Source organism: Hyla sarda, chromosome 10, assembly GCF_029499605.1.
Source record: "Hyla sarda isolate aHylSar1 chromosome 10, aHylSar1.hap1, whole genome shotgun sequence".
In the NCBI taxonomy this organism is placed as follows: domain Eukaryota; kingdom Metazoa; phylum Chordata; class Amphibia; order Anura; family Hylidae; genus Hyla; species Hyla sarda.
The window spans coordinates 83,906,865-83,925,172 of NC_079198.1; the positions used below are offsets into that span (position 1 = coordinate 83,906,865).

General features: G+C 44.3%; 1 protein-coding gene across 4 annotated transcripts in view; it reads right to left on the reverse strand.

Annotated features, from left to right (window-relative positions):
• Nucleotides 1-7,841: 7,841 nt before the first annotated feature.
• The window catches only part of LOC130294632 (uncharacterized), a 181,529-nt gene continuing 171,062 nt past the window's right edge, over nt 7,842-18,308 (reverse strand). For all 4 annotated transcript variants that reach the window (XM_056544782.1, XM_056544781.1, XM_056544784.1 and 1 more), the window contains 2 exons: nt 17,954-18,090; nt 7,842-8,458 (listed from right to left, as the gene is read on the reverse strand). In XM_056544782.1, coding sequence (XP_056400757.1) covers nt 8,219-8,458; nt 17,954-18,090 — 377 coding nt within the window. In that variant the 3' untranslated portion in view covers nt 7,842-8,218. The remainder of the gene's footprint in view (nt 8,459-17,953; nt 18,091-18,308) is intronic.

Genomic DNA, 18,308 nt, shown 5'->3' on the forward strand with positions numbered 1-18,308 from the left:
CAGGCTACCTCTGACAAGGACATGGAGGGCTGTGCGGCCCCCTAAAGAAATGCCTCCCCACACCATTACTGACCCACCACCAAACCGGTCATGCTGGAGGATGTTGCAGGCAGCAGAACGTTCTCCACGGCGTCTCCAGACTCTGTCATGTCTGTCACGTGCTCAGCGTGAACCTGCTTTCATCTGTGAAGAGCACAGGGCACCAGTGGCGAAAATTCAAAACTTGGTGTTCTCTGGCAAATGCCAAACGTCCTGCATGGTGTTGGGCTCTAAGCACAACCCCCACCTGTGGGTGTCGGGCTCTCATACCACCTACATAGAGCCTGTTTCTGACTGTTTGAGTGGACACATTTATGGCATGCTGGATGTCATTTTGCAAGGCCCTGGCAGTGCTCCTCCTTGCACAAATATATCAATGAGAAAAAACAACAAGAGGTACGCCCCTAGTGAGGACCGTTTATATAAAATGAAAGAGATAACGCAAAGATGGGTTCTTACCCCTAGGTGTTGCGCTCAGAGCACAACACCTACAGTAGCGTCTATATGCAGGAAATCAAATGGAACCGCTGCCACGAGGAACTTCCCGGTGTGACGTCAGTCAGTCCGGTGGATAGCAATGGAAAGAGATATGTGAACAAGTTCCTCTAAAGAAGGCGCTGGTACCCGAAGATGAAAGTAAACTTTATTAGCAACGCGTTTCGATCCCGAACCGGGATCTTCGTCAGGCATCAATGGAAAGAGATATGTGAACAAGTTCCTCTAAAGAAGGCACTGGTACTGGAAGATGAAAGTAAACTTCTTTATTAGCAACGCGTTTCGATCCCGAACCGGGATCTTCGTCAGGCATCCAATGGAAAGAGATATGTGAACAAGTTCCTCTAAAGAAGGCGCTGGTACCCGAAGATGAAAGTAAACTTCTTTATTAGCAACGCGTTTCGATCCCGAACCGGGATCTTCGTCAGGCATCCAATGGAAAGAGATATGTGAACAAGTTCCTCTAAAGAAGGCGCTGGTACCCGAAGATGAAAGTAAACTTCTTTATTAGCAACGCGTTTCGATCCTGAACCGGGACCGGGGTACCAACGCCTTCTTTAGAGGAACTTGTTCACATACCTCCTTGCACAAAGGCAGAGGTAACAGTCCTGCTGCTAGGTTTTTGCCCTCCTACGGCCTCCTCCACATCTCCTGATGTACTGGCCTGTCTCCTGGTAGCGTCTCCATGCTCTGGCCACTATGCTGACAGACACAGCAAACCTTCTTGGCACAGCTCGCATTGATGGCTGGATGAGCTGCACTACCTGACTCCGTCTCATGCTACCACTAGAGTGAAAGAACTGCCAGCATTCAAAAGTAACCAAAACATCAGCCAGGAAGCATAGGAACTGAGAAGTGGTATGTGGTCACCACCTGCAGAACCACTCCTTTATTGGGGGAGGGGTCTTGCTGGTTGCCTATAAATCCCACCTGTTGTCTGTTCCATTTGCACAACAGCATGTGAAATTGATTGTCAATCAGTGTTGCTTCCTGAATGGACAGGGATTTCACAGAAGTGTGATTGACTTGGAGCTACATTGTGTTGTTTAAGTGTTCCCTTTATTTTTTTTGAGCAGTGTATGATGGCATCTAAGTAGGTTACTAATAATGATGATGGTGGTTAAGAGGACATTAGCATGTGCTTATTCCTTGTATCGGTTCTCCTGTTTGTTAGTATGTATTGATCAGTGTTTTCCAACCAAAATGCCTCCAGCTGTTGCAAAACTACTACTCTCAGCATGCCCGGACAGCCGAAGCCAACAAATGGCCATAAAACTGAGTCATCCAAAGCAAGAGTGACTCCTTGTAGTGTTTTTCCTACTCTGGGTAATATTGGGGGATTCCCTTTATTCGGACCCTATAGGACCAAATAAAATGTGGAAAGTATTGCTGGCTAAGCATCACAACGTTTGTATATTTTTCATCATGGCATCACCCCTAAACTTCTACAAAATACCTGTGATTGTCTGTCCTCTGTTTCTAACATTAGTTCTTATGGGGGGAGATTTATCAAAACCTGTCCAGAGAAAAAGTTGCTGAGTTGCCCATAGTAACCAATCAGCTCGCTTCTTTCATTTCTCAGAGGCCTTTCAAAAATGAAAGGTTGCTATTGTGGTGTCCCAGTACCGTATCCTATCCTGTACCTTTTTATTGTGGGTCCCCATAGCCAGAGTCCCTAGGACGTCGGGGTTCCTGTTGTCCTGTCCACCCCTAGTCACCTCTCATCCAGATGGTTATTGCACCAATAGCTTACTTAGGAAGCATGTAAATATTATATAAAAGCTCTATAAATAGTTCATTACCTGTCCCATAGCGTAACAGGACCTGCGGGTAACGTGGTTAGGTGAACTCTATGGTATTTCTGCTTGAGGACCTTTGGAAGTCCTTCTGACGTAGTCAATCCCATCACTCATTGTAACAGTGAATGACGGATGTTCGGACCAATCAGATTAGCCCCACCCCCTGCCCATATAAGGGCGCTGCGGCCATGTTCTCGCTCTCTTGTTCCTGTGCAGCCTAGCTGTAAGCAGCTCTCTTGTTCCTGTGCAAGCAAGCAAGAAGCATCTGCGCTGCTGAGATCTGTGAATCTAGGCCTGAACCTTGCGGAGATGGCCGATAACTAAATTCTGAGTGTATCAATCCCCACGCACTCTGCAAGATCACTGGACCTTATCTATCCCCTAAATCCAGACGGATCTGCAATAATTACCCTAAATTCAGAGACTTTAATTTATTTCAAGGTCCGCAACAATTGTCAGTCATTGAGCCATATAAAGACTGTATTCCTGAGACTGTCATTGTTTATTGGATGTATCGCAAGCACTTAAGTTACCCAAGTTCAAGTACATTGTGGACCTTCATTCATTTCATTATATGCACCTGTCGTTTCTGGGAAGGGCGGCGACAGGCCGGAGAATTACCTCAGCATACTAGCCCTCAGCCTGGCGTCACGAACTATAGGGTTAACATTAACCCCTTCTCTACCACAACACCCCAACTACCATACCCCCCAAGGCTACCACACTATGAGGAACTTAGCAACTTTTCCTATGGTTTTGATAAATCTCCCCCTATATATCTCTATATCTGCCACTTGTGATGTGTAAATCGAACCTGTATTGGAAATATTTGCTTTGTCTCGCCTGCAAATATTTCCTTTTTCGGCCAAAGCTGGTAACATATGGTGCATACGTCATGTGAGAAGGGATAAGGATTGAACATGTGGTGCTGTTGGTGACATTTTAGCTTAGGAAGACGACGTTGGGTAACAGGTATGTTAGGGTAGCTCAGAATACTTTGCAACTAGCAAGATCACATTACCTCAGGTTAGCCAATAATGGCTTGCATACAGCTTCCAGCCAATTAGGAGGCAGTATAGGGGTGGGACAGGGGCATCATATAAGACTGTGTACAGAGCTGGAGCAGCCATTTTAGGGAGAGAAGCTGACAGGAAAACATCTGTCATGGACAGTGGGGGGAATTTATCATGTGAGACTTTTGTGCGAATGGCGCATTGGACGTCATTTACACGCTATCTCCAACTAACTCCAACCAGCTCTAAAAAGTAATCTAAACTGGCAGCATGATTTGCCCGTGCTACAAAAGAGCCTTCCGCCACTTAATGTGTTGCACACACGTCAAACCTGCAGAAACTTGTGATCTAAACTAGTGCAGACAGTAGGACACTTAATGACTAGCGGCCAGAAACCAGAGCACTAGAGCAGCCGTATTGTGGTGTGTAGGCTATTTGCTTGTCAGGTCAGGTGGTGGAATTTCCATGCAGAAATGCGCGGAAGAATTTCGCCAGAAATTCAGCAAAAATTACCTGCCCATTGACTTTAATGGGATTCCCATTCTGCTGTGGAAACTCTGCATAATAATAATGCGGAATTCTGCAGCAAACTTCAGCAAGCTTTGCTTAGTGGAATTTGTGCAGAATTGTGAAAACATTTTATTGTAAGTTCAGAAACACATTGGGGGAGATTTATCAAAACATGTATAGAGAAAGAGTGGGGTAGCAATCAGATGACTTCTTTAATTTTGAGAGGCCTTTTCATATATAAAGAAGCAATCTGATTGGTTGCTATGGTTCTCTACTCAGATTTTAATAAATCTTCCCCATTGTCTAATTGACAGATTTACATGTTACCAGCAGTTCATGCAACAGCAGCAACACATGAACAGTTTTTTAAAAACAAATAAAAAATAACTTTTATGAGTAAATAAAGTTGTTAAAAAATTCTATTAAAAAGAAAGTTTTATAACACATTGGGGTTTATTTACTAACGTGATGCCGATTCTTTTTTGTTGGGTTTTGCATCCAAATTGTGTCGTACGTTCCAATGCGACACAATTTGCAACCAAATAAAATAAATAAAGCCCAAAAGGGGGTGTGGCCACAGGAGAAAGTGGGTTTGGCCCCGACAAAAGGGGCATGTCTGGCAGTTTTGAAAAATCCCTACATATTTACTAAGGTTTCCGCAAAAAATGTGGTGGATTTGAGCTGGGCAAACAGACAGAACAGAACAGTTGTTAAAAACGCAGAACATAGGGAAAGTGCAAAATGTAGGGAAACCTTAATACATTGGGAAACCCACAAAGAAAAACTACACTCCACTCTTAATAAATAAACCCCATTGTACATTTTACTTGTTGCTGAATGAAACATGCTTTGTATGTGGTAGATTTGAAATTGTTAAAAATGTTAACAAACAAGTACATTTTTTCAAAACTGAGAAGACAAATTCTTTACTTGTCGCTTAATGACACATGCCAATGATCTTGCTAGCGATGCCCGCCTCAGCCAGTGATTGGATGTCACTTGCTCTCATCCAAGAAGGTGATACAGGAGATTGTGGGAGGTCCAAACAGTTTGACCGCTTACACAGTAGGATGCTAGCAAACACTTCTTCCCTATCCTGTTCCCTGGAGTACCTCTTTAACCCCTTAACGACCACAGATGTATATTTACATCCATGCCCGGCTCACGATCTGTGAAGCGCACTCAGAAACTGAGTGCGCTTCGTATCTGCGTGGTCCCGGTTGGTATCAGCAACCAGGACCCGCAGCTAATACCGGACATCGCTGATCGGGCTGATGTCCGGTTTTAACCCTTTAGATGCCGCGATCAAAGTTGATTGCGGCATCTAAAACAGGAGAAATCCATACCGGCTAGCTCAGCAGAGCTTATCAGGACCGCCATGATGTAATCGTGGTGCCCTGAACAGCTGAGAGGACAGCGGGAGGCACTTTACCTTCTTCCCGACTGTCAGATCGGCGTGTGATTGCTCTGAGCCTGAAATCCAGGCTTGAGCAATCAAGCACAGAAAACATTGATCAATGCATTCCTAGGGCAATGCATTGAACAGTGCCTGCAAATAGTGTATGCAATGTTACAGCCCCTAGAGGGGGCTATAACACTGCATAAAAATAAAAATGGGATTTAAACCCTTCCCTAATAAAAAAAAAAATCAGAATCACCCCCCTTTTCCCATTAAAAAAAAAGTGTGTAAATAAAAAAAATCATGTGGTATCGCCACGTGTGTAAATGTCTGACCCATAAAAATATATTGTTAATTAAACCGCACGGTCAATGACGTATGCGCAAAAAAATTATAAAGTCCAAAATAGCATTTTTTGGGCCACTTTTTATACAATAAAATTTTTTTTATAAAAAAGTGATCAAAAAGTCCAATCAAAACGGTATCAAAATGGTACCGATAAAAACTTCAGATCACGGCACAAAAAATAAGCCCTCATATTGCCCCATTTGTGGAAAAAAAAAATGTATAGGGGTCAGAAAATGACAATTTTAAACGTATTCATTTTTTGTGTAAGTAGTTGTGATTTTTTCCGGAAGTACAACAAAAACAAACCTATATAAGTAGGGTATCATTTTAATCGTATGGACCTACAGAATGAAGAGAATGTGTCAATGTTACTGAAAAATGCACTGCGTACAAATGAAAGCCCCCAATATTTACAAAATGGTGTTTTTTATTCAATTTTGTCACACGATTTTTTTTTTGTATTAAAGGTTTATTGAAATTTGTAAGATAAACAATACAAGAAAAGAAAGTCATCCATGAATGCGATATAATACAGATTATGCAAACAGCATGTAAGTATGATGGGACTTGCATGGTAAGTAGGTAAATTCCTCAGGACACCATATGGATGAGGTATGCCTACAGAGGCCTCTGACAAGCAGAAACGGTAAACAGAACAATATATCATAACAGAACTCTCGCCAATCCTCAGAAGGAAGGCAGGTATTGACATCTGTATCTCTGGAACATCATAAGGCAATGTAATATCCAATATCCATCTCCTACAGATCCCCTTTCGGGGTCTGCAGCGAACATAGGCATGTAAAGAATGAAAAAACTGTAGGATCAGTAATGCATAAATTTGGGGATGAGGGACGGGGGGGGGGGGGGGGGGAGAAGAGGCGTAGAAGAGGGAAAGAAAGACAGAGGGGGAGAGAAAGATGAGGAGAGGGGAGGAGGGTCCCAAGAAAAAGAGGGAAACGAGAGAGAAGGAGGAGAATTACCAGACAAGAGGGTAAGTGCAAGAGCAGAGAGCTATGTCAACAAGCAGTATGCTGCAATCACAATACTAGCAGGCGAACTGACCTTCAGGAGAGGCGAGCGGAGTGGGTCCCCAGGTGTAGCCGATATGAGTGGTGGCAGTAACAAATCAACCAAGAGTCAGTAATTAGAGTTGCTGTTGTCACACAATTTTTTTTATTTCATTTCACCATAGATTTTTTGGGTAAAATGACTGAGGTCATTACAAAGTAGAATTGGTGGCGCAAAAAAAAAAAAAAAAAAAAAAAAAAAATGATATGTGGATTTTTAGGTGCAATTTTGAAAGGGTTATGATTTTTTTAATGTAATGAAGAAAAAACGAAAGTGCAAAAACTGAAAAATGTTTGATAAGATTTTTTAACAACTTTAACCCCTTAAGGACCAAAGTACACATTTTTTTTCAAAATTGAGAAAAGACATTGGCCCTGATGGAGTGTTGGGTATTTACTGGTGTGGAATGTTGTTTCAGACTTGATTCCACTATATTTACTATGGGGTGACACAGGTTAGAAAAGTTCTGCCTACCTTTTTCTTTGTGGGAATTTCCAGCCACTTATTCACAGAATTGTGTATGAATTCAATAGCAAATAGGTCGGGTTGTGAGAACACGCCCCTTTTCCGTCCGACCATGCCACTTTTTTGGGTTCTTAGATTTACTTTGGCACATTGCACCATAAATTCTGGTGCAGACAAAAGCAGGTCATGTTCACAATAGTAAATCGGGGCCAATTTCTACTTAGCGCATCATTCAGTGGCATAGCTACAGAGGTCACAATGGTTGCAATTGTGACCAGGCTTTATATGCCAGGGGGACCTGCAGGGCGTATTGAGGGGGCTCTGGATGGATGGGACATACTGGGTGCATAGTATGGATGGGGATATGCTAAGGGTGACACAGGATGAGGACAACTGCATGGAGCACTGGATAGATGGGAACATGTTAAGGGGGGACAATTGATGGGGAAAGTTAGGACAACTGTATGTGGGCCATTGGATGGATAGACACATGAGAGACAGAGACATTGGATGGATAGAGGCTGAGAGGGGCACTGAATGGATGGAACATGCTAGGGGCACAGTATGGATGGGGACATGCTAAGGGGGACACTGGATGGAGACATGCTAAGGGGTGACACTGGATGAGGACAACTGTATGGGGGGCACTGGATAAGGACATGCTGAGGGGAACACTGGATGGTGACATGCAGAGTAGGACATGCTAAATGGAGGGGCACTGGATAGATGGGGACATGCTAAGAGGGGACACTGGATGGATAGGGGCATACTGGGAGGGCACAGTATGGATAGGGACATGATAAGGGGGGATAGTGTGGATGGATGGGAACATGCTGAGGGGGCCACAGTATGGATTGAGTCCTGCTGAGGAGAGGGGGCACAGTATTGATACATGGGCGCATGTTAATAGGGAGCAAGGATGTAACTTTCTTAGGTGGGATATGGATGGATGGGACATGCTTGGGGGGGGGGGGGGGAGAGGGGAATTGATCCTTCGCACCAGGGCCCACTACACCCCAGGCACCAGTCACTGCTCCATTGTATATGCTGAGAATTGTTTTCCAGCATCTTCCAGGATATCAGAGTGCTGGCTCATTAGCTTCCTCTTCTAGGTCAAACTTCATGGTTTCATCAATGTCATTTACTGCATATTTTTTTAGCATCAACTTTTTTTCAGGGTCCTCTATGTTACATGCAAGGCAAAAGTTTTCATTGGATGATGACTCGAAACGGCAAGAAGATTTCCCATCAGAAAAGTATGCCCTATAGAAGATTAATTCACTGTTCTTTGTTGGTATTTCTTTTGGCAATTCCCTTTCCTGTTCATTAAAAAAAAAAATAATAATAATAATAATTAGTAAGTCAAAAGGCATAATCTATGATCACAAATGCTGCTAAAGAGGTGTGGATTCATGTGACTAATAGAACCACAAATCCCATTTAAATAACTGAAGAAATATAGGAAGCACTATCCGTATTGTACGAACACCAGCTGCAAACCCACCAGACCCTATTAACCCCTTAAGGACCCAGCCAATTTTCACTGTAGGACCCGGCCATTTTTTGCACATCTGACCACTTTCACTTTAAACATTAATAACTCTGGGATGCTTTTACCTTTCATTCTGATTCAGAGATTTTTTTTTCATGACATATTATACTTTATGTTAGTGGTAACAATTTGTCGATACTTGAATCATTTCTTGGTGAAAAATCAAAATTTGATGAAAAAAATTGAAAATGTTGCATTTTTTTTTTTAACTTTGAAGCTCTCTGCTTATAAGGAAAATGAATATTCCAAATAAATTATATATTGATTCACATATACAATATGTCTACTTTATGTTTCCATCATAAAGTTGACATGTTTTTACTTTTGGAAGAAAGAGGGCTTCAAAGTATAGCAGCAATTTTCCAATTTTTCAAAATCAAAATTTTTCAGGGACCAGTTCTGTTTTGAAGTGGATTTGAAAGGCCTTCTTATAAGAAATACTCCACAAATGACCCCATTATAAAAACTGCACCCCTCAAAGTATTCAAAATGACATTCAAAAGGTTTAACCCTTTAGGTGTTTCACAGGAATAGCAGCAAATTGAAGGAGAAAATTCAAAATCTTCATTTTTTACACTCATGTTCTTGTAGACCCACTTATTGAATTTTTACAAGGGGTACAAGGAGAGAAATCTTCCTAAAATGTGTAACCAATTTCTCTCGAGTAAGAAAATACCTCATATGTGTAAGTCAAGTGTTCGGCGGGCGCAGCAGAGGGCTCAAAAGGGAATGAGCGACAATGGGATTTTGGGGAGAGTTTTTCTAAAATGGTTTTTAGAGGGCATGTCACATTTCGGAAGCCCCTATGGTGCCAGAACAGCAAAAAAAAAAAAAAAAAAAAAAACACATGGCATACTATTTTGGAAACTACACCCCTCAAGGCACGTAACAAGGGGTCCAGTGAGCCTTAAGACCCCACAGGTGTTTGACGACTTTGTTAAAGTTGGATGTGAAAATTATTATTTTTTTCACTAAAATGCTAGTTTTCCCTCAAATTTTACATTTTTACAAGGGGTAATAGGACAAAATGCCCCCCAAAATTTGAAAGCCCATCTCTTCTGAGTATGGAAATACCCCATGTGTGGACGTCAAGTGCTCTGCTGGCGCACTACAATGCTCAGAAGAGAAGGAGAGCCATTGAGCTTTAGGGAAAAAAAATTGTTTGAAATGGAAGTTAGGGACCATGTGCGTTTACAAAGCCCCCCGTGGTGCCAGAACAGGACCCCCCCACATGTGAATATTTTGGAAACTGCACCCCTCACAGAATTTAATAAGGGGTGCAGTGAGTATTTACACCCCACTGGCGTTTGACAGATGTTTGGAACAGTGGGCTGTGCAAATGAAAAATTACATTTTTCATTTTCACGGACCACTGTTCCAAAAATCTGCCAGACCCCTGTAGGGCGTAAATGCTTACTGTACCCCTTATTACATTACGTGAGGGGTGTAGTTTCCAAAATTGGGTCACACGTTGGTATTTATTTTTTTGCGTTTATATGTCAGAACCGCTGTAAAATCGGCCACCCCTGTGCAAATCACCAATTTAGGCCTCAAATGTACATGGTGCACTCTCACTCCTGAGCCTTGTTGTGCGCCCACAGAGCATTTTACGCCCACATATGGGGTATTTCTGTACTCAGGAGAAATTGCTTTACAAATTTTGTGGGTCTTTTTTTCCTTTTAACGCTTGTGAAAATAAAAAGTATGGGGCAACACCAGCATGTTAGTGTAAATTTTTTTTACACTAACAAGCTGGTGTAGACCCCAACTTTTCCTTTTCATAAGGGGTAAAAAGAGAAAAAGCCCCCCAAAATTTGTAGTGCAATTTCTCCCGAGTACGGAGATACCCCATGTGTGGCCCTAAACTGTTTCCTTGAAGTATGACAGGGCTCCGAAGTGAGAGCGCCATGCGCATTTGAGGACTAAATTAGGGATTGCATAGGGGTGGACATTGGGAATCACTGGCGTAGAATACCCCTAACAAGGTGCCTCCAGCTGTTGCTAAATTACCAGCATGCCTGGACAGTCAGTGGCTGTCCGGAAATGCTGGGAGTTGTTTTGCAACAGCTGGATGCTCCGTTTTGGAAACACTGCCATACAATAAGTTTTTTTATTTGGGGGGGGGGGGGGGGGGGAGACACAGTGTAAGGGGGTGTATATGTAGTGTTTTACCCTTTATTATGCGTTAGTGCAGTGTAGTGTAGTGTTTTTAGGGTACATTCGCACTGGCGGGTTATGGTGAGTTTCCCGCTAGGAGTTTGCGCTGCAGTGAAAAATTTGCCGCAGCCCAAACTTGAAGCAGGAAACTTACTGTAAGCCTGCCCGTGTGAATGTACCCTGTACGTTCACATGGGGGAGCAAACCTCCAGCTGTTTCAAAACTACAACTCCCAGCATGTACTGACAGACCATGCATGCTGGGAGTTGTACTTTTGCAACAGCTGAAGACACAGTGGTTGGAAAACCTTCAGTTAGGTTCTGTTACCTAACTCAGTATTTTCCAACCAGTGTGTCTCCAGCTGTTAAACTACAACTCCCAGCATGTACTGATCGTCGAAGGGCATGCTGGGAGATGTAGTTATGCAATAGCTGGAAGTACGCAACTACAACTCCCAGCATGCCGAGACAGCTGTTTGGACATGCTGGGATTTGCAGTTTTGCAACATCTGGAGGGCTACAGTTTTAGAGAACACTGCAAGGTGATCTCCAAACTGTGGTCCTCCAGCAGTTGCAAAACTACAAATTCCAGCATGCAACAGTTGTTTGGGCATGCTAGGAGTTGTAGTTTGGCAAGATCTGGAGGGCTGCAGTTTAGGGACTACTATATAGTGGTCTCAAACTGTAGCCCTCCAGCTGTTGCAAAACTACAACTCCCAGCATGCCCAAACAGCTGTCTGGGCATGCTGGGAGTTCTAGTTTTGCAACATCTGGAGGGCTACAGTTAGAGACTACTGTATAATGGTCTCAAACTGTACCCTCCAGATGTTGCTAGGCAACTCACCAGCTTCCGTCGGATCCAGCCGCACGTCATCGCCGCCCGCCGATCTCCGTCGCCCGCAGCCTCCGTCGCCCGCCCGGATCGGTAAGTGGATCTTCGGCGCCGGTCCCCGTCGTTTCCCCGTCCTGCCCCGCCTATTGTGGGTGGGCAGGATGGGGAAAATGAAAGTTAACCCCCCCGTCCCCGATCTGCTATTGGTGGTTGCGTCTAGACCACCAATAGCAGGGATAGGAGGGGTGGCACCCCTGCCACCTCACTCCTATGCCTTCAGGGGGATCGTGGGTGTCTTAGACAACCGCGATCCCCCTTATATTCCGGGTCACTATAGACCCGGAATCACGCAAATTGCAAGTGTGAATTCACTTGCGATTTGCCACGATTGTCGTCATGGGGGGGGGTCTGATGACCCGTCTGGGCGTTTGCACGGGATGCCTGCTGAATGATTTCAGCAGGCGTCCCAGTCCCAGTCCCGCGCGACCAGGGTATCATGATGTACGCTTACGTCAAGGGTCCTTAAGGGGTTATCCAGGAAAAAAAATTTATCTATCAACTGGCTCCAGAAAGTTAAACAGATTTGTAAATTACTTCTATTACAAAAATCTTAATCTTTTCAGTACTTATGAACTTAAGGTTGTTCTTTTCTGTCTAAGTGCTCTCTGATGACACGTGTCTCGGGAAAGGCCCAATTTAGAAGAGGTTTGCTATGGGAATTTGCTTCTAAACTGGGCGTTTCCCGAGACTAAAGTCAACTTCTTCCAAAGGTTCAAAAAGGGGGAGAACATAAACCTACAGTTCTCAGACCAAGTCCCAAATGGGATTTGTATACTGTTCTTAAGGGGTTAAGTCTTTCAGCTCCTGATAAAGATCTGCCTAAGAAAGCAGAGAGTGCTGAGACTTGAACCTTTAAAGTGGATGGGCTAAAACCCTTAAGGCTATCCTGAGGAAACCGTAGTATTGCAGAAAGAGGAGGATCTGAGGTTACTACATCTTTCATAGAACACCATTGAAGGAAAATCTGCTTTATCCTGGAATAAACCTCGTTTGTAGACTTTTCTCTAGAGTGTGCAATGTTTCTCAAGACCTCCATAGGAAGCCCACTACTTAGTAGGGTCCTGTCAATCTCCAGGCTGTCAGATTGAGTCTCCTCAGATCCAGGCAGGAGCCTGTGTTGTGAGGCCCAAGGTTCTGCACGGGGGGAAGCCTCCAATAACACCCCTGACTCATGAGCTGGGTGAACCAGAACCTCTTGGGCCAGAATGGTATGATAGCAATCACTGAGGTCTGGTCTTGCCTGACCTTCATCAATACCTTCAGTATCATGGAAAGTGGAGGCGATATGTAGGCCAGCCAGAACCTCCATGGAATGGACAGAGCATCTATCACCACTGGGTTGTCCTCTTTGTAAAGAGAGCAAAACCTGTTCACCTTGGTGTTCAGACAATTTGCCTTGAGATGTATCTCTGGCATACCCCAACCCTAGGGTTATCTTCCTGAAGATATCTTCGTTCAGGGACCATTCGCCTTGGACTGGAAGGCCGCGACTTAGACGATCTGCCACTATGTTGAGATCCCCCTTGATGTGAACTGCAGAAAGGTGGGTTAGATTGAGCTCTGCCCAGGAGAGAATTAGTCAGGTCTCCTTGAGGAGTACTTGGGACTTTGTGCCACCCTGTCTGTAGATGTGAGCCACCACATTGGTGTTGTCTGATTGAACTCTTATCGCTTTCCTTAGAATAAGGGGTGTGAAGTGGAGGAGAGCTAGACGAACTGCTCTCAGCTCTCTCATGTTGGAGGGGAGTAGTCTCTCCTGAGAGGTCCAAGTACCCTGTACAGGATACTTATCCAGATGGGCTCCCCAGCCCAGAGGGAGGCATCCGTGGTCAAAGTAATCCAATGAGGTTGAATCAAGAACTTCCCATCTGTCAGATTTGTCCACATATGAGAGATGCACAGGCTTCGGACGACAGGGTGCACTTTTTGTCCAACCCTCTGGGGTTGCGATTCCAGACAGTCAAGACCTTATTTTGAAGCAGTCGGAGATGCCATAGGGCCCAAGGGACTGCCTCTGGAGACACTGACATATGACCCAACATCTTCAGAGTTCTGATGAAGACCTTGCGGGGAACCATCAAAAACTCGATGGCTCTTATGATGCAATCTCTTCTCTCCGGAGTGAGAGATAAAGTCATCTGAGAGGAGTTGCGTACAAAGCCCCGGAACTTCCTTGAGGTGGACGGGGTGATCTCGGACTTTTCCCCAATTTAAAATCCAGCCCAGGCGCTGGAGAAAATCTAGAGCCAGATGAAGATGAGACTGTAGAATGTCTGGAGTAGCGGCTTTTAGAAGCCAGTCATCTAGGTAAGGAATGATCTCTAGACCCTTTAGTCTGAGAGCAGAGACCACTGGAGCCACCACCTTTGTAAAGGTGTGGGGTGCGGAAGTAATGCCGAAGGGCAGAACGGCAAACTGGAGATGCTTTACCATACCGTTTATGGTGACAGCAACCCTCAAGAACTTCCTGTGAGCAGGAAACATAGGGACATGAAGGAAAGCATCCTTCAAGTTGATGGTAACCATAAGATCTTGGGGGTCCAGGATGCTGATGACTGAGCGAATGGTTTCCATTCTGAACCGTCTTTTTCTTATGAAACGGTTTAGAAAGCGAAGATCTATGATCATGCGCCAGTTGCCCGATTGTTTCTTCACCAGAAAAATTGGGGAATATACTCCTGATCCTCTTTGATCGGGGGGGGGAACTTCTTCCAGTGCATGCTTTTCTAAGTACTGGAGGACAGAGTCCTCAAGAATAGCCTGTCTTGGCTGAGGAAGTAATTTTGTTAAAACTAATTTCCTTGGAGGAGGGGAGATGAAATCTATTTTGTACCCCGACTGAATAACGTCCAGAACCCAAGGATCCTGGATTTCTTGCATCCAGGCTGACAGGAACAAACTCAAATGACCTCCGACTGGAGGGGGATTGGTAGATAACTTCTCTACCTGATCTTCTAGAGGGAAAGGGAGAGGGGAAATGTTGGTGGACTTTAAAGGAGAGTCATAGCTTGGCCTTACGGTCTTTACCACGGCCACGTCCTCCACCACGCTTCTGATTAGACTGTCACGTTTGGGATCTGGAAGGGATCTGGAAGGGCCCTGGTACTCCCCTACCCCCCCCCCCGGGCCCTGGTACTCCCCCCCCCCCAGCTGTACCTTTGTCGCAAAAGGATTGTACAGGTAGACATTTACCCTTCTTGTCGGCAAAACCCTCCATGATATGGTCTAACTCAGACCCAAAGGGCCAATAAGGCTCAATGGGCATCCCGCACAGGTTAAATTTGGACATGTTATCTGCCACCCAGGGGCGTAACCATAAGGGGTGCCTGCTTGCAGATGAGAGACCCATGGACTTCGCAGCGAGCTTAAAGTGTTGCTGGGTTGACTCACACAAGAAGTCCATCCCGAGGAGCAGAGTCTTGAAGCTGTCTGGGATATCCTCCCTAGCAACATTGTTTTCAATTTCGGACTGGATCCGTAGAACACGCTCCTTAACAAAGTTTGCAACTTCACTAGATGCGAAGGCTACCGAGGTAGACGCTGAAACCGCAGAATAGTTGCGCCTTAACAGGGAGTCCACCTTCCTATCAAGGGGGTCCTAGAGGTTGCTGCCATTGTCAGCAGGAACTAATACTCTTTTGGACAACTTCTTGATCGCCATATACACTTTTGGCAGCGGAACCCAGGAATCCGATTCAGCTTCAGACAGTGGGTACATCAACTTGAACCTCCGGGTGAGAACAGCAGGCTTGTTGGGATGCTTCCACTTGGCCTTCATTAGTTTTCTAAGTGTGTTATCCACTTTGAAAACCCATGGTCCTCTAGAGGTGGATGTTGAGGCTTCACCCTGATCAAACGAGCGCTAAAAAAATAAGACACCAGACCGGAAGTTGTCAGATGACACACTTCCGGTCCGGGGTTCCGCATACACAGAAGCAGAAGCCAGATGCCAACAGCAGACGCTGTATCCCGTTCGACGCCATACAGGTAAGGGCAAAATCGCCCGACAGTAATATAAAAACAAACAAAGCGGCACCCTAGTGCCACAGAAAGCACCACTACCGGAGCATAGACAAGCCAGACTCAGAGCCCCCGACCCCGCGGCACATACACAGCGGCGCAGGACACGGAGACCCCAGGCGCAGTAAAGCAGCCAGAGCTGCAAGTAAATGACAAAATATAAGATATAAAAACCCTAGAAAAGGGGAAAATGTATTCCATGCAGGCTCCTAAAAAAAAATATGGAGCCTGTACTGTCAGACAGAAAAAAAGCAATATGGCCTAGGGGAGGAGGCCTTTTATAAGGGGGGCAATTAAAGAGTTAATTACTTGGGGGGGAATTAAAAATTCCACCGTCCTGCCAGCTTCACAGGGGCAGAACACCCCACTTGTTCTGTTGGTTAGGACATAAGGGAAGTAGTCATTTCTTTTTAGTCTGACCACAGTGCTCTCTGCTGACACCTCTGTCCATGTCAGGAACTGTCCAGAGCAGGATAGGTTTGCTATAGGGATTTTCTCCTGCTCATTTCATGACATGGACAGAGATGTCAGGAGAAAGCACTATGGTCAGACTGAAAAGAAATTAAAAAAGAAAAGAACTTCCTCTGTAGTATACAGCAGCTGATAAGTACTGGAAGGATTAAGATTTTTAAATAGAAGTAATTTACAAATCTGTTTACCTTTCTGGCACCAATTGATAAAAAATGAATGAATAAATAAAAAAATGTTTTCTGCCGAGGTACCCCTTTAACCTTCTGGCATCCGTTAAAAGGGTATTCCCACCTAGACATTTATGGCAAATCCACAGTTCCAGATAGCCTCATTAGGACGCAAGCAGATATAAAGGGGTCAAGGGTCCTTAAAGGGGAACTCCACCCCTAGACATCTTATACCCTATCCAAAGGATAGGGGATAAGATGTTTGATTGCGAGGGTCTTGCCATTTGGGGATCCCCGCTATCTCCCTGCTGCTCCCGGCTTTCGTTTAGAGCATTGGGTGCAGCTCCGGAGGCTCGTGACGTCACGCCCACACCCACTTGTGCCATCACGGCATGCCCCCTCAATGCAAGTCTATAGGAGGGAGCATGGCGGCTGTCATGCCCAATCCCATAGACTTGCATTGAGGGGGCGTGGCCATGATGTCACAAGCCTCCGCATCGCCAGTCATCCGTAGCAGAGCGAAGTCCATTCTGTGCACCGGATGTCTGGGGTGCCTTAGCCAAGATCACAGGGGTCTTGCCGTAGGGAACTCCCGCAATCTCCCTGCTGCACTATATATTTGAATAGTTTATTTACGCATGCGACAATGCCACACATGTTTAGGTTACTTTTTTTTTTTTTTTTTATAAAGGAAAGGGGTTAATGCATATTGATTTACTTTTTTATTTTATTTCCTACACTTTTTTTAGTCCCCACAGGGGACTATACCATACAATCTTTAGATTGCATACACTGATCAATGTTTCTCCATAGGAGAGCATTGATCAGTGTTATCAGTGCTCCATTTCTTCAGCCTGGCAAAGCTGAATGCAATCCTGGAGCACCGATCGGACGGCAGGAAGGAAGGTAAGAGACCTCCCCCCTGTCCTCTCAGTGGGCCTCATCAGAACAGTGGCACTGTGGTATAAGTGAAGGTGAGAATATGTTTATTTTTTTTATTTTATTTTTTTATTTATTTTTTTATTTTTTTATTTTTACAGCAGCCTAAGCAGAATTACATATAAAAATGCATGAATAATAATCAGAATAAATAATAATGCCTCCCTCTGCCCCATTTAGTAATACCACCTTTATGCCCCTATGTAGTAATCATGCCTTCTTGTGTCTCATAGTAAAAAGGATCCCTTATGTCCCATATACAACTAATGCTACTTGCTCCATATACTAATAATGCCTCCTGTGCCCCAAATGTCCCTATGCCTCATATACAAAAATCATGCTCACACACACATACTGCCCGGTTTTTCCCATTATACAAATGATGCCCCCTGTGTCCATATACCAAAGCCCATGCACCCATATGCAAATAATGCTCTGTGTTCCATATAAAAGTAAATGCCTCCAGTGCTCCATATACAAAAGCCCCAGTGCCCCATATGCAAATAATCCCCTGTGCCCCCATATACAAATAATGCTCCCTTTGCACCATATACAAATATTTCCCTATATGCAAATGCCCTCCCGTGCCCCATATAAGGTATGGACTTGGATCTTACCTTAAGAATAACTGAATTATTTTCTGCATGCAGAAGGTAAGTCTTATTGTCCACTTTGCAGCTGATAGTCATTGGTATCCCTTTATTAGTAAGAGCAAGCTCTCTGTACGTGTCCAAGAAGAATGTTGCTTTTTCCACTAAAACATAAAAATATATATTGGATTAAAAGAACAAACAAACAATGATTTCATGGTTGCCTGCCTGGAAAGTGAAAAAATGTTTTCCTGTTCTTTTTAAAGATAGGCACAAACAGGGGGAATTACAAAGTCCAGCTTTTCATACACTAGTCTTAAAAGGGTATGTGGACTTAAATTACCTTATTCCCTATCCACATGATAAGGGATAAGTGAGAGAT